The sequence below is a fragment of the Pleurodeles waltl genome, chromosome 4_2 (genome assembly GCF_031143425.1).
Source record: "Pleurodeles waltl isolate 20211129_DDA chromosome 4_2, aPleWal1.hap1.20221129, whole genome shotgun sequence".
Taxonomy (NCBI): Eukaryota; Metazoa; Chordata; class Amphibia; order Caudata; family Salamandridae; genus Pleurodeles; species Pleurodeles waltl.
In genome coordinates, this window is record NC_090443.1 from 874,830,366 (window position 1) to 874,853,083 (window position 22,718).

The following is a 22,718-nucleotide window of genomic DNA, read 5'->3' on the forward strand; positions in this document are numbered from 1 at the left end:
TACTGTGTGTGTTGGCACAAATACTTTACACATTGCTTCTGAGTTAAGCCTGCCTGCTCTTGCCAAGTTACCAAGGGGGTCAGTGGGGGTTAACCAGGTGTGTTTCTCCTTTGCCCTGACTAGAGTGATGGTCTTTGGTTGGCAGTCAGGTTACCCCCTGTCCAAGCAAAGACCCCATTTCTAACAGGTTGCAACTAGCATCACCACTCCTGCCTTTTTCCTGGTACTGAGGAGAAATGCTGTTGATTGAAGCAGTGGGATCTCATACACTTCCAGTCTTCCTTAAGGAGGTGAGTCTCCTGTAGAAGGCAAATGTTGCAGTTGCAATCTTTGAGCAAAGAGAGGAGCTCTAATTATTTTGCTGGGGCGTTGAATCTCCAAATGTTCACGTTTTGAATTTCGACAATATACTCATATGGGGGGTCGTATTGCTAGCGGAGGAGAGCGGGAGTTGGCTGCCATTGGCTCACCCTTGATAATCGAGACCTATGGAGTTTATGCTTCCCAAACAATCCTCTCCTAAAAGGACCTAATAAGGATTATCACAGTGTAAACCTTCTACCTGAATTATGTGTCCTTGCTTACTTAAGTAATCTCTAAAGTGACAAAACACCTGCCTATCAGTTAGCCTTAACACAGTGTAATAGAAACCCACTCTTAAAGGCATATTTGTTCTAACGTGCTTCACACAAACATTAGGTAGGGCCTGAAGCTTTAGTTGTGTTCTTTCATAACACACATCATAAACAGATCACACCTATGGCATTAGACCTAACTGTTTCCAAGGAACCAGTCATTACTAGAGTCTTTTTCATTAGCTTTTAAAATACCCAACAGGCCTATTGTCTTGAGCATACAATAAGGCAAACAAATCAAATAGTCATAAAATTACCAATATGTACAAACATGCAGCTGCCAAAACAGTATGCATGTCCTCCTAGGAGGGCCTAACAAGGATTATCACAATGCAAGTCTTCTGTCCATCTGTGTTTTTTCCGATGACTAAAGATGACCAAAACCCATGACTACCACGGCAGTCTGCGAGTTTCATTGTAACACAATACCAGTCTATAAGCTTTAATATATTGTAATAACAATCCACCATTAAATACCTCTTGGCATCAACATGTTTTTCACTATATATAAATCTGTCCTATTGCCTTTTTCATAACTTTTCATAATAAAAAGATTAGACATATGGCATCTGACTTATCTTTTCCAATGAACCACTCAGGCCTATAGATGTTATCATTGGGTTGTCACCATAACCGACTGAGGCCTACTGTACTGAACATGTTTCCCACAAGGCAACGATTGGCATACAGTCATAAAATGACTAATATGTACACAATTATTGTTGACAAAACAATATACAACCCCTACCTTGATATGACAGGGGATCTCACATTGCATATCTTCAACCCCAAGGGTTTGTCAGAGTAGGTACGCAATACCAAAATACTTGCCTACTACTTTAATACGTGAGATTCTTTGTAACAAAATACCTATGCACAGGCTTTACTGAAGCTTAATAACAATTCACCCTTAGAGACGTGCTGATTTTAAAATACATATACTTATAACAATAAGTAAGTCAGACCCACTGTTTTTTGTCATAGTTTTCATAATGCCAGAGCATACCTTAGTCATTTGACAAATCGCATCATTGGCTTGTCACAATAGCCAATTAAGACCTACGGTATTAGCAGGGAGCTTTCAAACAAGGCATAAAGCGCTCCTTTTTTCAGATGAAGCACACCACTTCTGCCGAATCAAATGCTGTGATAAAATAATTCAACTGTAGGAGGAGACAAACCCCTCTCCAGTTGTGCTTTTTAAAGCTCTTTTTCTGTTGTTCACATAAGGCCTATCGACAACTGCGCTGTCAAGCCAGATCTAAAAAGGTCATACACATGCCACTCCTTTTACAACCTCATTGAGGGAGTCATAGGAATCATGATGCAGCAATGTGGATGTGTAACCTTATTTTTGAAGGCGGCTGCCTGCCTCAGCTTGGCAATTACACTGAGATACAACTGTGACAGATAAGGGCCCCGTCTAAATTGCATGTGGCTTTCTAATTCAATATCATAATGAAATTAACGCCACCTTTCCCTCTGAGTAAGGTGTACAAGCTGTTTTCACAATGTTCACTTTATCGTTAAACTTTTTTGGATTTTGGATTGGCATCTGTGCAAGTGTTAGAGACATACCCTTGTATCTATTTTCCTGGGTCCTGGATGCAGATCTAGTGTTATTTTTACCATGGTTGGATCGTTTAATTGACTTTCGTCAAAGCATATTACTCTGAACCAACTACTAATGAAATTCACCCTTTGGGTTGCCTGGCTGAGTAGAGATAATTAATGTGCTGACAACCTGGCAGCTGAAAGGCCTCATTGAACAGTAGGCCAGTTCCTGGGAGATTAACATCCTGTTGCTGGAGGAAGGGAGAGTGTTATGAATTCCCAGCGCTGTTACCTGGAGCTCCCTGTTAATTGTAGACAAAGAGTAAACCTCAGTCTCTGATGCCCAGTAGTTGGCCTCTTGGACGTTTTAGAAGTTAGAGGGAAGACCAGCGTGAACAGAGCCATGCCCAGAGAGCTGATTTGCTCTTACTTTGGAGGGATTCACAATTTTTACTTTTTACCAGAATGCTCTGCATGGTATTGGACAGTCAGTGAGATACTTCCTTTGGGTATTAGAGTGATGGTGGAGGGATGATGCTACATCTTTAGATTTGGCTAATGTCTCACCAATTCCAGAACCCTCGACCTCCCTTCAGAATCGCCCGCACATGCAGATCAATCTGAGAATGACTGAAAATGAATAGAAATGACCAGTGCAGCTGTCAACCACTGTCAGAAATCTTGGGGTTCCCCAGGGCTGAGCAGGAGGGAGGGCCCATAACTCTTCCAGTGCACGTGCTCCTGTCAAGAGGTGGAAGCAGTGGTATGCGTAGAGGCTGCTAAGGGCTGAAGAAAACCTCCCTAGCAGTTGGTACCGGTTGGGGGTACGAAAGGACTTCTCCTAGACCAAATAAACTCCACTAAAAGAGATATGTTAGTTTAAAGCGGTCACTGTATGGCTTCTTTAAAACCATCAGACGCATAACATTTTTGGCGCAACCCCACACTTTGAAGTGGACAGGCCAACAAATCTCATTTTTGTAAAGTTTGGTCCCCTGAATTTGGTCGGCAGACAAAAGATGTTCAGTGCGTCCGACCCTGTCTGAATCTTGTACAATTTCAGTTGCTATTGCAAACTTCCTGTGCCGGGGGATCTCCCAGCCTCCTCACTGTTGTCTTCTCAATGGGGATCCCCCGGGGCACCTCCAATGCTCATAATTCCGGTGATGCCCATCAGATGGGAGACCAAATTGGAATTTTGTTTATATTTGTGATTTTGCGCATAGTATTTACATGTTTGTTCAAAACAAAAACACTGGCTGAACATTAAATTATTGATTATTATTGTCGTAGTGGACTGCTCTGCCTCAAGATCCTGGGAGTCAAAGGCTAAAAGGTGCCTGGTTCCCAGTTTGAGTGTCTGTACTAGAGAGGCAACAGCCTGTCAGAGATAAAATACTGTTGGGCCCCAGAAACTGCAGACTGCCCAGGAGCCACCTGACCCTATTTCTTACACCTACTGACTAAGAAGGAGAGCTTTATCCTTCACTGCCTTGTATATACCGTGTCTAGTTGATCTAAGATTGCCCAATTATCTTTTATAAGCTAAATGCCAAGTTAGTTAGTGGTATTTGCTTCCAAGAGGCTTCCAGTACTCTCTGCTGACAGCCTTTCAAGATATCAAGCAGGGTAGTGGAATCTGTATGTCTTCCAGAGACCATGTCCTCACTAGAAGTAGGTGCAAGTCCCCTGAAGAAATGTTGAGGAAGTGTGACATTGGTCAGTTTCCTCTCCATTTTCTGTGCCCTTTTTGTCCTCCATCTGGGCAGATGATCTGAGCAAAGGGATTAGGAGGTGTTAGTGAAGCCAAAGGTGTGAAGAGACATGAAATGACACAGCTGCATGAATCTCATAAACCACCATCCTGGGACAGGCGCTCATTATCACATGCCTCCAAGGTAACACATCTAAAATAGGAAGCTCGAATATGATAACATATTATGTTGGTGTTCATTGCATTTACCATAGCACAAAATCAAGTTAATAGTGAAGTAAAATTGTATTCTGCAGTGCAGACACCAGAGGCTGAGTGCAGCCTCTGAGCTGACTGCTGAGAGAAGCACTGCAGATACTTCATACGTTTTTAAAATTGACCTTTCGCAACAGGCCTGCTTTTTATGCACTTATATTGCTGACTTAGAAGTGGTTAGTTATGACAGGTCTCAGTGACAGCTGAGTGCTCTGACAAACAGGAAATCCTACCATACCTGCTGCTTTGCTGAAGACACAGAAGTGTACCGTTTTACAGGGCAAGTAAGACTGAAGCCTGTTTGGTATTTCACAGCAGATACCAAATATCCAGAGTTCAGAGTTCAGAGGGGAGGATCTGAATTGGCTAATGCAGGTGGATTTTCTCAATGAGCCATAATGGGTGCTTGTAGAGGTCCTATAGCAACTAATACATCACCATTGTATGAAGCATTGCTCCCCGCAGACACGCGAAAGTGCTGGGTAGGTTGGCATAATGGCGTCCCCCTCAATGTGTATGTACATCTTTGAAAGAGCACTGCTCGGCATGCTCCATAATGTCTGACCCTTTTAGGAGGTTTACTAGTTGATATTTAAAGGTGCAGATTGTGCTCCTCCATAAATCTTAATTAGGACGATTAATTAAGCAGGAGGCGTCCTGCTAATGTCTTATAGGATGAACAGGAGATAATGTTTGCAATGTCCATTTCATCTATATTGTAATTAAATAACCTCCCAACCAGGGACAATGAGGGAACATGTTGAACTGAATGGAGTTTTAGGGTTCAGGAATTTGTGCCAGCATGCAATCGAGCACAGATCAAATGTCCTTAATTCAAAGTGGCGCAATTACATTTCTCACTACTGATCTATCGTTTTATTTTATGCACTGGCATAATTCATATTGCATTACATTGCATGCAGATATATCTTAAACAATATTAAAAGCCAAAAACCACATATTGAAATACATATTAACAAACAAAGGTGCTTGGCTGACCAAACAAGACACGTTAATTTTCTGAGACCCACCCCCACAATTCATATCACAAAGGCTAAAATAATGTAGCTGTATTACCAAAAAAAACACAATTGTTCTTCCTTGTGTTTAATATAATGTTATTCTTTAAATTAGTATTTGTTATTATTGTGATTTTTTGTTTGTTTGTTACTACCTTCTAGGGCGTAAATTGTAAGGAGATGGAAGGGATCATTTAGAGATTCTCGCCCACTCTATTCATAGTTGTCCGTGGTATACAGCGTTTACAACATGCATTTTACCACGCATATAAATACAGCACAAGTTATTACAGGGTATAACACATCCTTTACCAGACGGTACTTTACCACGCAGGTAAGTATTTTTTTCTTTTTAACAACATGTTTTATGGTTATTTTTAAAAACGTAGGTAAATGTGTGGTTTAAGGTAAAGGGAGTTAATGGTAAAGTGAGGTATGGTTAACATAAGTGCTTGGGGTGGGTAGTGATAAGGGAGGTGTAAGAACTTGGGTTGTTGGTTGACTGGGGTGTGAGCCCTGGTCAAGCAGCAACCACAATCATTTAGGGGTTTGTAGAGGTGAAGGGAGGTACGGGTAATGTCAGGGTTTAGGGGAAGGTAGTGATAAAGGGGAGTAAGCACATTATGGGGTTTAGGGATGAGTAGAGATATAGGAGGTAAGGATAATTTTAGGGTGCCAAGGTGGGTAGGGGTAAAGGGAAGTATGGGTAATATAAGTGTGTAGGATTAGGTTGTGGTAAAGGGAGGTAAAGGTAATTTTAGGGTTATGTGGTGGGTGGAGGCAAAGGAAGGTATGGGTAATTTTAGGGTTTAGAGGCCGGTATAGTCTAAGTGGAGGTAATCTTACAGTTAAGGGGAGGGTAGAGGTAAAGAGAGGTATGGGTCTTTTAAGGGTTGGGTGGTGGTAGTGGTACAGGGAGCAACAGTAATTTTAGGGTTTAGGGGTGCGTAGAGGCAAAGGGTGGTCAGCATAAATGTAGGGTTCTGGTGTGGGTAGAGGATGGGTGTTGGAAAATGGGTTATTGGTAAGGGCAGGTAAGTACCTACACTTAGCAATAGGCCACTAACCTCCACCTAGGTCCAGTTAGGTCTCAGTAAATTAAACCCAGCTCAACCCTTGGTAGCTTGGCAACGAGCGACAAGGCTTAACTTAGGAGACAGAGTGTAAAGCATTCAAATATCACAAAACAGTAATTAAATAAAACACAGGAAACAGTTTAAAATCCAAACCACCTTAAAAAAATAGATTAGATTTTTATCTTTAAAATGACACAAAAACGAATACAATCGGATATGGGGAACCAGAGATATGATTTTTTAAAGAATTATTGTTTTCTAGCGCCTAGAAACAAAAAGCGCCAATCTGGTCATCTGGTCGCACCTCGACTGGGGCAAAGTCAAAGTTTAAGGCTCAGCTACAGCCCACGGGAGGTCCCGGTCAAAAGTTTACCTTCGGACATAGTCGTTTTTCTGAAGATTTTCTTCAGCGGGACGAACCTGCCAGTCCAATCCGACCTCCTAGAACTCTTCTCTGGATACGCGTCGTGGGAGCCCTCAGTGGAGATTTTTACCTTCGGACTTAGTCGTTTTTTCGAGGTGAAATCCTTCGACCGGGGCAAACCTGGATCTTGATCCGACGTCCTTGAAGCCCTCCTCGGATACGCTGGCTCGGAGGTCCCGATCAACTTCCTACATTCGGACTTAGTCTCTTTTTTGGAGATTTTCTTCACCGGGACGAACCTGCAAGTCAGGCCGGGTCGCGGTTGTGGCAAGCCAGCTAGAGTTGCCGCGGCGGGTCGGTCCCTCTATGGAGCTTTTTTTCAAAAGTTCTCCAAACTTCGGGATCTTCTCCCAGATGTTCCTTTAAGGTTCTTTTGGGGACCACAGCTCACCCCAAGTTTCCAGAGGTTCTGAGATGATCCTTCGGGGTGTGGACTACAAATCCCAGAATTTACCTGGGGCAAACTCCTTTTTGGCCACTGGACAGTGGTCAGCTGGTTGGTCTCTTCAGGAGTTGGTGCAGGGGACTCTGGTTAGCAATTTTTCACCTGTAGCAAACAGGGAGTCCCTCCTTGAACCAGTTGAAGCCAGGCAAAGTCCTTCTTGTGGTGAAGCCCAAGTGTGCAGCTGGTGCAGTCCTTCAGAGTGCAAGGTCCAGGTGCAGGTCAGGGGTCCAGCAGGGCAGTCCTTCTTCTTCTGTAGTTCTTCCTGGTAAGGATCTGGTAGGGAACTGAGGTGTGGGTGCAGGTTTGCCTGTTTTATCCCTGCTCCTGGGTGAAAAACAGGGGGGTCCTGGTTCTCCAATTAGGGGCAGGGTCCTTCCCCCTGTGATGACCACTTCCTGTGAAGTGTGGCAAAAATCAATCCGAGGGAGCAACATTCCTCAAAAATCCATCATGGCTGAAAGTGATTGTTGGAGGTTACATCTGGCTGAGCCAACCCACTGGTGTGGCTAAAAATCCTGGACACACCCCTCTCCTGCCCTCTCCTAATTTAATCAAGGGGACACCTAATTGTCTGGGTTTGCAGGATGTGGGGGTGTTGCTGTGTTGCTCCAAATGTCCTTCTCTGCCTTTGAAGGCCAGTTCGGCAGCCCCCCCCGCCTTCCCGTCTCACCATCTTCTGAGGGGAGATCTCCTCCCACAGGCACATCTCTTTGTGTGAAGGCAGGCCACTTCACACCTCATCAAGGCAGCCTGGCCAGGCTGCCAGAGGCTGGCCAATCAGAACACAGCAGCAAAAACACTGCAGGGCTGAAGTTGGCAACTTGTTAGGTAAAGTTTAAAACTCTTTACCTGAACAAGTTATATTAAATCCCACAACTGGAAGTTGTGGGATTTATTATAAGAATTAATTTGATACCAAACTCTTGGTATCTGTTACTTAAGGGGACTTTAAAAATTAAAATATTGTCTCCCCATTCTAGCCTATGGAGGCCATTCACTACAATGAGGGAATAACGAAATTGGCTGTTTTACCTCACCAGGGCTTATAAAACTATTTTTATAAGGCCCCTGCTTATAGTTACATGGCACCCAGCCCTAGGGCACATAGGGCACACCTTAGGGGTGCCTTATATGTAAATATAAGGTAGTTTATGACTTTGGGACTACTTTTAATTCCAAAGTCAAATTTGCTTGTAACTTTAATTTAAAAGCAGCCAGCAAGGCAGGCCTGCCTTTAAAATGACACTGGGCACCTCAGCAGTGCACCTATGGGTGCACTACCTATGCTGGGATCACTAAACCTACATGCCCTAGCATATACTAGGGACTTATAGGTAGGATGACTTAGCCAATTATAATTAGCCTAATTTGCATACTGATTTTACACAGAGCACAGGCCCTTGGACTGGTTAGCAGTACCCAGGACACCATCAGAGTCAGGAAAACACCAGCAAAAAATGGAAAATGGGGGCAAAAAGTTAGGGGGCCTCTGCAATCAGCCCTGTTCTTTCACAATGGGTAATGTTTTACTTTAGGGATGGGTAGCTGTAAAAAGAAGTTATAAGTAATTCTAAAGTTTAGGAAGGGAAGAGGTAAAGGAATAAGAAATAAAAAAATAAATCCAAAAAAATATAGGTGTCTTCACATATATATTTACACATGTGGAAATATATACACACACATATATACACACATATATATATATATATATATATAAAATAACGCAAACATGTGTGGTAATGTAAAGGTCCACAATGTGATGCAATGCATTGAATTACAGGTGTGGTAAAGGCGTGTGTGGTAAAGGGATGCGTTGTAATGTGTCTGATATTTGTACTCTGCCTGCCCTAACATGCAGGAAGATTTTTCCCTGCACATGGGGGAGTAATTATCCATTTTCCGTGCCCATCTTTGCCATGTATCACATGGTGTACATGGCCAGGGAAAATGAGTGATGGGTGCCCCAGCCTCAGTAGGGTAGACACCTAGTCATTGTGACCTGACGGCCCTTTGCAAAGAAGCTGCCAGGTCAAAGATTTACCCTGGTAGAGATAGTGGAGGATCTTTTGGTGTAAACACAGCACTTTACCCAACTTTAAAAGACCACTGGAACTGCTGATTGGCAGGGTAGGGGCACCTCTGATTTACAGTGGTTGTCCTCCACAGCCATCCTCCAAATGGCCATTGAGTAGGTTTTGACTGCGCTCCTAAAGTATAGATTATCTCTGCGATATAACAGCAAGTACACTGCATATCTACCGGCCCAAGAGTTTGATCACTACTTGTAGCGTGAATGCTGACCCTCATGGTGCTGAATGATTCTTTCCAAGAGCCTCCCATGACAACAGATGAATGGCCCCAGAAGGGAGTCTATTTCCAGCCTTATTGTTTGTCAGCAGTGTCAGGTGCCGACATGACTGACAATGCAACTAGTTCTGCAGTATGGTTTCCACTGGTGCCCAAAGCAATAACTTTGTCAAACTCCTACCGCTGTCAATTCAACACTAAGTATACAGCAGTTGTCAGGAGGATTGGGAATCTCTGCAGTTAAAAGATACAATACTTTCCTCAATGTGTGCCTTCCTCTCAGCTGCCTCATTGACAACCTTTATGGCTCACCCTTGCTGTTCCTTTGCTGGTTAACAAGGATACGGATGGTTGCATTGCCCTGAGCATTATATGGACCATTTTCACTTGTTTTAAATTTGTTTCCCATTTCCATTGCTCACTCTAGCAATACGTGCAAAATTCTCAAGATCTTCATTCTTGCCGGTTCTGATCCATTCATGAACCGTTAGCCTCTTCTCGCAAATTAACAATCTCCTTTTCCAAGGTATATTTCTTTGTCATGGGCACGAGGCCTAGAGCATGTTTACTTTCTCTATAGTATCCCAAAGCATGTATAGTATGTATAGGACCCCCAACTTGCAAGTACCTGATATATCATCAAGAGCTTGGATGCTTATGCCCCGCCACCTTAGTCGCTGCATGTAATTCCACATTTGTAAGCAGCTGTTCGATAAAGCGATGTGCTGCCTGTATTCAGTGCTAGTTCATGGTATGTTAAACAATTATATGAATAAATAAATAGTAAATGGGGACAGCTGAACCTATCAGGGAATATTACACGCTTACAAACCAGATCAAAGCTCTCTAAAATGGCTTTGAAGATACTATCCTTGAACCCCACGTCAATGACACAGCTCACCTTTTGGTGTACCTGAGTCAACAATCTTTGTAATATCTGCACAATACTGAAGCCAATTTGAACTGTGCAGCTGTGCTCAATTGACCTAAACAAAAACAATTGCTGATTATGTCAATTAATTTGGAGATGCTGTGAATTCTAAGTCTATGATTGTCATTTCTTAAACAACGGGATGGGTTTTTCACCTGTTTTGTCGACCAACATTAGGGGTTTATTCTAAAGGAATCTTGATTGTAGCAGTTGTAGTAATAATAGTAATAATATTAATAATAATAGTAATAATAATAAGTGATGATGATGATAACAATACCTGTGGTATGATTAGTGAGACAATCGACATTTTTCTAGACTAAATCCCCAATGAGGTGGCCGGTGTTGTTGTTACAATAATAATGTATGTTTGTTCATAACGTAATATCGGAGTGTTTGCTCTTGCTACGCGCTATAAATAACCGAATTGACTGTTTTCAGCTTGCCTAACTAAGAAGGATGAAGATTGAGATATTCATGCTGGAATTCAAAATTGTGACGTGCAAAGGATGCTAAATATTACCAGCCAGCACTTAAATCACTATGTGGGCACTATAATAAGTGCCTTGTGCCAAGAGAGTCTAACAACAGTCCGTAGTGAAAAACCGCTCCATGGCGACATGAGGTACCACTGAACTGCATCTATTCCTTGTAAAAGTACATGCATCCCACATACTACTCACTCAGTCAGAAAAAGTGAATATCTAGTAGCCTAAGCATGTTTTGCCCTAAGGCATTAAAGCAAACCATGCACAAGAGCAAGTTTAAAATATTTCAAAATTATAGCACACGTGAATTTAACATGTGTTGTAGTCTCCCTGGGCCTCCCTGGCACTCATGGGTCGTTTGTTCCGCTCCTCAACACTAATGTTATCAAGCAGAAGTCACTTTAAGTCTTTCTCTGAACTCAGACAAGTAGCTTTCTTTCCTCAGGCAGTGATAAAAACGTAAAGCTTTAGTCATTTAAGTCCTGCCATCGCCTCGATAGAAGGGCAAACTACTTCTCTTAACTCCTTATTTTGGAGGCCAGTTTGCTCATTATAATGCAGCCACTTTCTGTACATCCATCTTTGAGATGTATTACAAGCTGGCCATATTCTTCTTCGGTTGTCTTCCTAGAGGGTAAACCTGTGTCTCATCAGGGTATGAGTGCTGCTGAAGACCAGGATTTCTAGTCCATTTGATCAATGGGGTTGTTTCCGGTTATGGGGTTAATATTAATGTTTAATAGTCCTGGGATGAGGCAGTTGTTGTTGACTCCACTAGGAAAGACTCATTCGAGTAGCTGAAACTCCCCAACAGGCGTTAAGTGGTCAGGTAGGGAAGTTATGAGGATTTAGCAACTGTCTACTAAGTTTCTCAAAATAAACACCATGTCATATGTATGCAATCTGCAGGCGTTCTCTTTAACTCCAATGAAGAATTGAATGTAGTTTTGAATTGCACAGTCTACTAACTGAGTTGAGCTTGAGGGCCCCAAGACACTTCAGACTTGTGACTTTCAAGTGTACCTTTAGGAGAATCATTAAATATTGGATTATTTGTGCCAAGGCCCACTGGGGAGCGTGCAGTACTTTTTAAGTGGTCAGTGGTGTAACGCTCAATGATGAGCCTTCCCTACAGAATGTGCTGAGGGGTCTCCTAGACTCCTATAGCTCGGAGGTATGCATTGACCTTAGGCTTGATGGGGCACTCTGAAGGGCTGGGGGCCCTCCTGTGCCTCAGGGGCTGCAGTTACGCCCCTGAGTGTAATAGCTCTCTTCTTCAATGTCAATCACGGGCGTAACTATCAATAGTGCAGCAGTCACTGTGACAGCGGAGCCCATGGATGTGAGGGTCCAACTTTACCCCAATTAGTTTTTGTTTTTCTACAAAAAAACACAGAACTAGGGGAGAGTAGGCCCAACCCCCTTCCATGCATTAGTGTCCATGTCTGTGCTTTTATTCCCACACAAGTCTGTAGGCCACATATTACAAACCCCTCCAGTATTAATTATTCAACACTTTCTTTTCCTTTTGGCTGCCAAGAGTTTAATCCTTTGTTGTTCAGGATCCTAACCTTTGCCCCATACCTGCTTGTGCAACAGAGGGCCTGATTTAGAGTTCGGTGGAGGGGATACAGCGTCACAAACGTGACGGCTATCCCGTCCGCCATATTGCGATCTCCATAGGCTATTATGGGATCGAAATACGGCGGACGGGATATCCGGCACGTTTTTTACGGCGTAATTCCGTCCGCTAAAGTCTTAACCAGACGAGATTTCTACCTAAAAATTCAGTTAAGTGGAAGGAATTCTGATAAGAGGAGCCCTTGCTTGGCTCATTTTTGAAGAGAATAACCGTCCTTTGTGGTTAATATCTGAGGTGATTTTATTGGTTTCATCCCACTAGCAGCTTGGCTGCTCTGGAAACGCAGATATCAGCTTTGCTGCACTCCTGGGCGCTTGCAGTATTGACTCGCAGTGCAGTTGTTTGCAGCCAAACAGAACGAACATTCACAGGATCCGCAGCGGAACAAGATCAGCTTGTCGGCAATTAGACCAACGAAACCCATCGGATTCCATAGGTTAGCAGGGGGATCGATCGAGTCCCCAGGCTCTGTGTTCCCTGAATAAGAATTACTCTTTGCTTTATTCTGAGGTGGGCTCTTATTTTCTTTACGATTATGACATTGATTTTTCACATGACTGCCGGTCTTTAATTTAAGATAATTTGTCATGTCATTTTGAATCGTCCATCTTCCTTTCATATGTTGCTTATAAGGTTCTGCGCTGGTGTGGAGGGAGTGCAGGCTAGAGATGGCAGATGCCAGAGTAAGGTATTTCTGGGAGAGATGATGCAAAATTATTTATATTACACTCCTTTGAAAACAAAATAGATAATTTATTAGGGAACATGTATGGCTTCTGTGGATAAGTCAGGCGTAAAGTAAACTCGATTTCTGTAATGCAGCTATTTTTGCACAACACCCCCTTGTAACTCATTGCAACACAGAGCGCTCACTTGTGCACCTGGTCGGTTCTGCCCCTTCAGTTGGCAAACACATGCCATGCATAAGACAGCCAGGAGTTGTTGATTTTCATAGCAGGTCGCAGTTCTCTTTACCTGAAGCCCAAACCTAAGCATGTTAAAGACCACACATCATTTCTTTGCAGAGTTCTTCATGAAAGAACATTGGGCCAGATGTAGCAAAATAACATTTTGCGACTTGCAATTTGCGAGTACTAGCGACTCGCAATTTGCAACTCGCAAAATGTTATGCAGAAAGGTGTCTCAGACACCTTCTGCGAGTCGGTATGGGGTCGCAAAGACCCACCTCATTAATATTAATGAGGTGGGTCGCAAATTGCGGCCCCATACCGAGTCTAGGCACTCGCAAACATGGAGGCCTGCTGTCGTCAGCAGACCTCCATGTTCGTGACTGCTTTCAATAAAGCAGTTTTTTTTTTTTTTTAAGTGTAGCCCGTTTTCCTTAAAGGAAAACGAGCTGCACTTAAAAATAAAAAAAACCGAAACCTTTAGTTTCGTTTTTTTTTCAGGGCAGGTAGTGGTCCCTTGGACCACTACCTACCCTGAAAAAATATTTGTGGGTCCATTCACAAAGTGGAAGGGGTCCTATGGGGACCCCTTCCAATTTGCGAGTGGGTTACCATCCACTTGAAGTGGATGGTAACTGCGACACCATTTGCGACCGCATATGCGGTCGCAAATGGTATTGCATACCACTCAGAATCGCAAATAGGAAGGGAACACCCCTTCCTATTTGCGATTCTGAAATGCATATTGCGAGTCGGTCCCGACTCGCAATATGCATTTCTGCATAGCAAAGAGGCATTTGCGCCTCGCAAACGGCGATTTTCGCCGTTTGCGAGGCACAAATCCTTTGCTACATCTGGCCCATTGTTGTGTATTATCAGATTTATATTTAGACACTCTCCAGACAGGATCAGACAGGCACAACATTCTGCATTGCCTGATGTACAATTAACAGCGCAACACTGCAATCATCTATTTACAAGCTGTACAACTCAGGCTTAGGCCCTCTGCCCCTCTGATAAATTGATGTCAGCCAGGCAGACCACGCCACTGAAGCTGTGCCTTTTAGTAAAGTGGGGACATAGCAGCAGAGAAGAGATTGTCTCCAATACACATGCTAAATACAACCGGCCCCCCTCAGATCGACTGATGGCGCACCACCTCTAGTAGCGGGGTGCTCTTTCGAGATTCCATTTGCAAACAAGAGTTCAGAGCATGTTCTAAAAAACAAAGTAACTAGTTTAATGTTGGTCATTAGCCCAAGATGACTCTAAATAAGTCTGTATAAAATATATTGCCTTGTGAAACAAAAGCATTTAAGCTACAAACCTTCACGTACGAAAAAATACTACAAGGTGGGACAGGTAATCATTTCTCTGGGACCTATGGGTATTGGGTTGAAGCTAATTCACGAGCCAAAAAATCGCTTTTCTTGGGAAAAGTACAATCATACGCCTTTACAGCAAGCAGTATTTAATCTGGAAGTGTCACTCAAGACCTGGCTCAACGTATTTTCTGTAATCATCCACCTTTGAACCCCGTTTCGATGTCTTGAATGTCAAATCTGTCTGCCTCCTTGGTTTAGCACAAAATGCTTTTTTGTCCTTCCATACACACACTCTAGTATTGTCAAACCACGTCTTTATAAATTGTTCAAATGGGAGAGATGCATTCTTCCAACATGCTGTGAGGGGAACCATCTTTAAATTTTCTTTTAATAATTTAATTCTCTCCAGCAGAAGCTTGTAGATGAAGGTTAAACAATGATTTCTGGGTCTGCAGGTATTTACATCTAAGTGAAATCCTGTAGGTACAGTCCCTAAAGTGCTGTCTGACTGTGCCTGAATCTTTTACTATGAGAGTTATAGTGAAATAATTTTATGGATTTTTATGGTGAATTTGTGTTTTTGCACCATAAGATTGCAGTCAAAAAATTGACCTGCAGCTATCACATGACCTTGATATTAAATCTCAAAATATTGCGTCAGCAGAGTTAAATACAGTAAATGCGCACTTACCTGACAATATTTTTGTAGTTATAACAAAAGAAAGGTAGGTGGCTGGGCATGTGGCGCACACACAACCAAAAGTGGTGCCCTTATTGTTCATCAAAGTAACTAAGTTAAGAGTCAATCCGGGTGCTCAGAAAGTATGAGAGACACTACTTCTCCAATAGTCGGTAAGTCCACCAACAAAAACAACACAAGGCTCCAAGCACTCTACCAATATATCACAGAAAAAGCTGTTGCTTGTTCTTATTCAATCACGTTTTATTCCTCCATCATGAAGTAGTCATTCATTGTCTTGATTTCATCACCAGATTGTCATCAATTAGCAACAAGAGCCAACATGTGTTTCATCCGCTTAGCTGTAGTAATTAGCAGACTTCATCAGGGCTACAAATGTCAAGAAAACACAACACATACGGAATACTGTCTGGTGGAAAGTACACATCGTCACCAAAGTCACTCCATGTGCTATTACTGATGATCTGCGCATATCATCCTAATGTTCATAAGAAAGTGTGTCAATAAAAGAGAAACTAGTCCGATCAAGATTCCAGTTTGAAAGTGAAATAAAATACAAAATGAAAGTAATTAGAGATAGTATCTTGCTTAGCGCACTGCAATGTAAGAGTCGCAAAAGTTGATTTCCAATTGCCTTGACTGCCCTGAAGTGCTCTATTATTCTTTCACGTAGTAGGAAAATGGAACTGCCTTCATATATTTTATCACAATTGCAAATCAATACATATACAACAAATTTGGGGTCACAGTTTATATTGTTGTTGATCTTATATGTGCTTCTCCCATTGTAACTGAACGTCAAGGTTTTATCTCTAGCTATTCTACATAGCTCTGCTCGACCACCATGTTTCTTTCGTCTGGATGAATGAGTAATTGGGACTCACTAAATTTTTAATGGTCTGAGCCCTCCGGAAAGTCAAATAGGGCCTAGCGTGTACAAAAGGCCTGTTTTTCATTGTCATATAATAAGTTCTAGTGTCTCTTAAGTACTCTACACAATCTGCCTACGTTGTTACCATAAGTAATAACTGGTCTTATTTCTTTTTCAAAGGTAGATCTTCTAATCTTTCCCTCCTTGAGAGCATCCCTTCTATCCAAATTCTAAGCTCTTCTACTAGCATTCAAAACTGTCCCTACTATTAAAAACCATTGTGTTATGCCAATTACATTATTTTTTAAATCCTCATCCTACTGCAGTTCTTTCTAGGCCTAACCATCTCCCTATGTGAGATAGCCTCAATTTGATGTCTAAGGTGTGCACCTGATGTCAAGGGTGTGCAATGAAGACATTATTCTTTATGCGTTGTTTTTTCTTGACATTTATAGCCCTGATGAAGTCTGCTAATTACTACAGCTATGCGGATGAAACACGTTTTGGCTACTGTTGATAATTGATGACAATCTGGTGATGAAACCAAGACAATGAATGTCAGTACTGCATGATGGAGGAATAAAACGTGATTGAAGAAGAACACGCAATAGCATCTTTTGAGATATATTGGTGGACTGCTTGGAACCTTGTGTTATTTCTGTTGGTGGACTTACTGAATATTTTCGTAGTTGATGGTATAGTCATGCTCTTTCTGCGAGTCAATATTTAGAGTGACAAATTTTGAGATACAACCAAATCTTTTTATCGATACTCACTCATTGCGAATGTGGCTCTTTATAAACTGTTACAGCTGGAGAGATAAATGCTCCCAAATCACAGGGTGACCTCTTTTAGTGAAACACTGTATTCTGGTGTGTGTCACATTCCTTTGTCAAAGCTATTCTAATGTTGAAGACCTAAAAGTGTCTGGTTGTACATGTTGATGTCTTGTCAATGTTTGACGATCAAGTGATTGTCTTCAAAGTTAATGCTGTTTGTCCTCCTGCAGATATAAACGAATGCCAGGTGAACAATGGTGGGTGCTCACACGTATGCAAAGACTTGAAGCTTGGGTATGAATGTGAATGTCCATCAGGGTACAAGCTGCTGGACAAGAAGACATGTGGAGGTAATTTACATCTTTCTCTAACATGTTTGATTGGTTCTCTGCAAATCAGAGGCTGTATGCTGTTTCTCCGAGGTTTGATGCACACTTTGATGCATTAATGATCTTTGCACCTTCCTTTCAGACATTGATGAATGTGAGAACCCCGATGCCTGCAGCCAAATCTGCATCAACTACAAGGGTGACTACAAGTGTGAATGCTACCAGGGTTATGAGATGGACAGCCACTCCAAGAACTGCAAGGCTGTAGGTAAGGTGCCCCAGGCTATGGGTTTACTGCCAGCCAGTATGGAAACCATGCCACATGGTTGTAAAAGAAGATAGTGTATTAAGCTGTTGCTGTATTATGAGTATCTACAAGATCATTTATATTATGAGTAAAAAATATTCTTGCATAGCAAATTTCCTACTTTATGTATGACCGCGTTTTTTATAATGGTACATGCTTGTTTATAAATGTGCTTATAGTTTTTGTGACTTTCTGTACACCATCTTCAGATCTTGCAAAAAGGCTAGTACAGTCAATTACTACGTTTTTATGAAGGTTAGTAAGGACAGGTTCACGAGTTGCAAAAATAATGAGGGGGCATCAAAAGTAAGCATTGCATAGAACACCCGTGTCCGTGTTTTGCCAAAAACTGTTGCACTAAAATTCTGCAATATTTATGAAGATTTTTGATGAGGATGTGGGTCTTTTCATGAAGTCTTGTATATCCATAGGGATCCACTATAAATGGGAGAAACTGAATTTGCACATCTACTGCCAACATCTTCAACCATAAAATCAAGATTTCCATGTGTAAATCCAGTTGTTGATGTGGAAAGTCTTCCTGTGTCTTGTTATTAGAAATGGGGAATCCATGCCTTAGCTTTTGGGCTACCCCTAAAACACTTCCCTGCCACATCGGAGTGCGTGAGCTGCGTCCTGAAGGATCATGTACTGCAGTTTGTACCTGAATGCTTCATTGCAGTGACTCTCAAATTCGTTTTCACAGCGTGGGTGCTTTAAAGGTGTTTTAAATCTGCTGTCAACTTCCATTAGGGTCTAGCACCCGGTGAAAGGAGGCTACTGGCAGTTTTGCCACTGGCTAATATTGTTGTATTAAAAATGCAAAACAGCAATAGGAGCAAAATTGTCTCCAAGTAGCTCTCGTTCCATAAAAATGGTAATGTTTAGAATTCAGAAACGCCTCACCAGCTATTCCTCATCTGATTTCAATTTTAATGGAATTGAAGCACTAGGCGAGACAGAATAAATAAACCTTTAATCCTTCCCACTAGCATCTTCATATTTTTACACTTTACACCCCCTGATTTAAAGTACCAGTAACATAACAAAAGCGTGTTATTTGTAGGGCACATGTTAACCCAGTGGGGTGAACGTGCTGAATAGCAGATGAATAACAGACAAAATATTGAGTGGACTTGCTGGAATCCTGCAGTGGTTGCATTAGATCACCGAGACTAGTGAGCCAGTCCTGTAAACTAGAAAAAGCGCCTTTGCGTAGCAGCCCAATCTAAATATATTTTTAGCAGTTGCGTATTTCTGGCTACGTATACGGCGATCTTCTGTTGTGCTGCCTCTGGAGAGGCCCCTACACTGCGAACGTAGAAGGGAAAATGAGATCAATTGTTTTCCTCCAAACATTCCCATGATACTGCGTTTGAATGTTCAGTGGCATTACAAGTTGGACTCCAACCAGTGGACAAAAAAAAAAAAAATCACCCTAGGATCTCCGATTTTTGGACCACTGCTGCGACATAGGACTATCTATTGGAGTTTCATCCTCTGTAAGCTCTATAGTAAAATATGTGTGAGATTTAACCGCTAGGTTAAAGTTTTTAAATAAAGTCCACTGCTGTGCAACTGGGATAAGTGGCTAAGGTGGGGTTGAATGTGAAACCGTGTGCACGTCGTTGTGTGTGCACATACAGAGTAAGGAAGTCTGTTGTCCAACGCAGCTTGCTTTTCACAGGGCAGTATAAGTGTAACTTGTGTTTTATGGTATCTCCAGATTGGCTTATTATGCAAAAGTCTGAGCTGCTGCATTGTGTATGAATTGTTTTAGACGGGATCCGGATATGAAGTTTGTTTGAACATACTTGAATTCCTACATACATTAAAATAAGTTGTTTCAAGTTCAGATCTGGCCTCTCCTTGTGCATGGTAGCATAGCCAGTGTGTTATGGGCCTACTGCAAGTAGGACCAAGCATTGGCAAAGCCGATAGGTCTCACCTAGACAGGACATATTGGCTTTGACAATGTGTTTTGCCATGTTGTACACCAGTGTGATTTCTGTTCAGCATAAGTCAACGTTAATGGCATGAAGTGTCAGAGTGGAGTGGAGAGTAGAGTGGATTTGTTGGAGTGTCCTAGAGTGGAGTAGGGGGAGCAGTGTGTCGGAGAGTTGAGTAGAAGGGAGTAGAGTTCAGTGGCAGAGAGTGTCGTGGAGTGGGGTGGAATAGGGTGGAGTGGGTTGAGGTTGTGGGGCTGATTGGATTGGAGTAGAGTGGGATTGATTGGATTGAGTGGGCTGGTTTGGTGTGGGGTGGATTGGATTAGAGTGGGGTGGATTGAAATGGGATGATGTGGATTAGATTGGGGTGGATTCAGGTAGGATGGTTTAGATTGGATTGGGTGGGTGGTTTGGATTGGAGTGAAAGGGGTGGATTGGGTGGGGTGGGGTGGATTGGATTGGAGTAGGGTGGGGTGGATTAGATTGGACTGGAATGGGGTGGGGTGGATTTGATTCATTGGATTCATTGGATTGGAATAGCTTTGATTGAACTGGTGTGGTGTGTGTGGGGTGGACTGGATTGGAGTGGGGTGCGCCGGATTGGAGTGGGGTGGACTGAACTGGGATGGGTGGGCTGAATTGGATTGGGATAGAGTGTGGTGGATTGGAGTGAGTAGGGTGGATTGGAGTGGGGTGGAGTGAAATGTGGTGGGGGGATTGGGATGTGGTGGGCTGCAGTGGGAGGATTGGATTGGAGTTGGTGGGGTTGATTAGATTGGAGTGGGGTGTGTTGGATTGGATTGGGGTAGATTGGGGTGGGGTGGATTAGAATGGTGTGGATTACATTAAGGTGGGGTGGGGCGTATTGGAGTGGGATGGAGTGGATTGAAATAGGGTGGGGTGCGTTGGGTGGGTGGACTGAATTGGAGGGGGTGGGGTGGGTAGGATTGAGGTCGGGTGGACTGCGTTGAGCTGAGGTGGATTGGATTGGCATGAAGAGAATTGTATTGGAGTAGGGTGGACTGGACTGTGGTGGACTGCAGTGGGGTGGGGTAGATCGTATTGGGATGGATCAGATTGAGGTGTATCGATTGGCATGGATCAGAATGGGGTGGGGTGGACTGGATTGAGTGGGGTAGATTAGGGTGTGGTGGATTTGATTGGGGCCAACTGGATAGAGGTAGGAGGATTGGGGTGGGGTGGGTTGAATTGAGGTGGATTGTTGTGGATTGGACTGGATTGTGTTGGATTGAATTAGAGTGGCGTGGATTGGATTGGAGTTAGGTGGATTGGGGAGAGGATGTGGCATAACAACCAGAGCTGCCAACTTTGGAGCTGGGGAACCAGGCTCAACTCTCGGCGCTGGCTCAATATCTTGTGATTTTGGGAAAATCACTTAGGGCCTGACTTAGAACTTGGCGGATAGGGTACGCTGTCACAACAGTGATGGATGTACGGTCCACTGAAATCTAAATCCCATTATATTCTATAGGATTTAGATTTTTGGTAGGCACGGGGAGATTGAGGGCCTAATTTAGAACTTGGCGGACTGGTTACTCCGTCACAACAGTGACAGATGTTCAGTTCGACAAAATCTAAATCCCATTGAATATAACGGAATTTAGATTTCGGCGGACGGGACATTCATCACCGTTGTGACAAAGTAACTCATCCGCCAAGTTCTAAATCAGGCGCCTAATCTCCTCGTGCCTACCAAAAAAATTAATATGTCCTTGTGTAATGTAACTGGTGCTCATGTAAAGTGCTCCAATATCTTTGAGTCGAGTTTGGGCTATAAAAAACTGCAAACTGGACTGGATTGGAGTGGGGTAGATAAAGGTGGTTTGGAGTCGGGTGGATTGGCCTGGAGTAGGGTGGATTAATGTGGACTGGAGTGGGGTAGATTAAAGTGGATTGTATTGGAGTGAACTGGATTGGGTAGCAGTGGACTCAATTGGAGTGGATGGATTGGTTCAAATTGAATTAAGGTAGATTGGAGCAGGGTGAATTGGGATGGAGGGGGGTGGAAGGGATTGGGGTGAGGTGGATTGGAGTGTGGCTAATTGGAGTGGGCAGATTGTTTTAGATTGGAGTGGGTTGTTTGGATTGAAATGGGCAGGGTGGAGTGGGGCAGGCTAGAGTGGGGTATATTGTGTTTTGGATTAAAGTGGGGAAGATTGAAATGGACTGGAGTGGGGCACATTGTTTTGGATTGGAGTTGGGCAGACTGTTTTGGATTGGCGTGCAGCAGATTGGAGTTGGGCGGATTGGAGTGGGACAAATTGTTTTGGATTGGAGTGGGGCAGACTATAGTGGGGCAAATTATTTTGGATTGGAGTGAGGCAGATTGGAGTTGGGCAGATTGTATTAGGGTGGGTTGGATTGGACTCAGTGGATTGGATTGGTGTGGGGTGGATTGTATGGGAGTGGAGTGGATTAGATTGGAGTGGGTGGATAGTTTTGGTTTGGAGTGAGGGGGATTGGAGTGGTACAGATTGTTTTGGATTAAAGTGGGGCAGATTGGAGTGATGCAGACTGAAGTTTGATAGATTGTTTTAGATGGGAGTGTGGCAGATGGGAGTGTGGCAGAATGTTTTGGATGGGAGTACAGTAGATTGCAGTGGGGCAGATTCTTTTGGAATGGGGCAGATTAGACTGGGGTGGGTTGGAAGGAATGATATGTGGTGGTTTGGACTGGATTTGATTGGGATGAGTGGTTTGGTTTGGTGTGTAGTGAGGTGGATTGGTGTGGGATGGATTGTAGTGGGATGGATTGTAGTGGGGTAGATTGGGTGTTCTGCAGGTTATGTGTTAAAGCATAATTTCAGAAATTACACATAATAAAGAAACAATGTTGCTTTGCAATATTCAGAACAAGATAATTGTCATCTTTTGAGAACAGCACCCACGAGCAAAAACAAATGAAAACATGAATGCAAAGTGAGGAAAGACCACTTTTCAAAATAAAAGCAAGTTTGCTATAAAAAATAAAAGTTAGGAATTTTGTTTGTCCTGCTGGGCATGTTTTTGCCAGTCACAACCCTTCTGTTTGCAGGGCAC

The 22,718-nt window shown here is 42.9% G+C and overlaps 1 protein-coding gene across 1 annotated transcript in view; it reads left to right on the forward strand.

Annotated features, from left to right (window-relative positions):
• LRP8 (LDL receptor related protein 8) overlaps positions 1-22,718 on the forward strand; it is a 958,713-nt gene that overhangs the window by 696,665 nt on the left and 239,330 nt on the right. The window contains exons 8-9 of the mRNA XM_069232647.1: positions 17,304-17,423; positions 17,545-17,670. Coding sequence (XP_069088748.1) covers positions 17,304-17,423; positions 17,545-17,670 — 246 coding nt within the window. The remainder of the gene's footprint in view (positions 1-17,303; positions 17,424-17,544; positions 17,671-22,718) is intronic.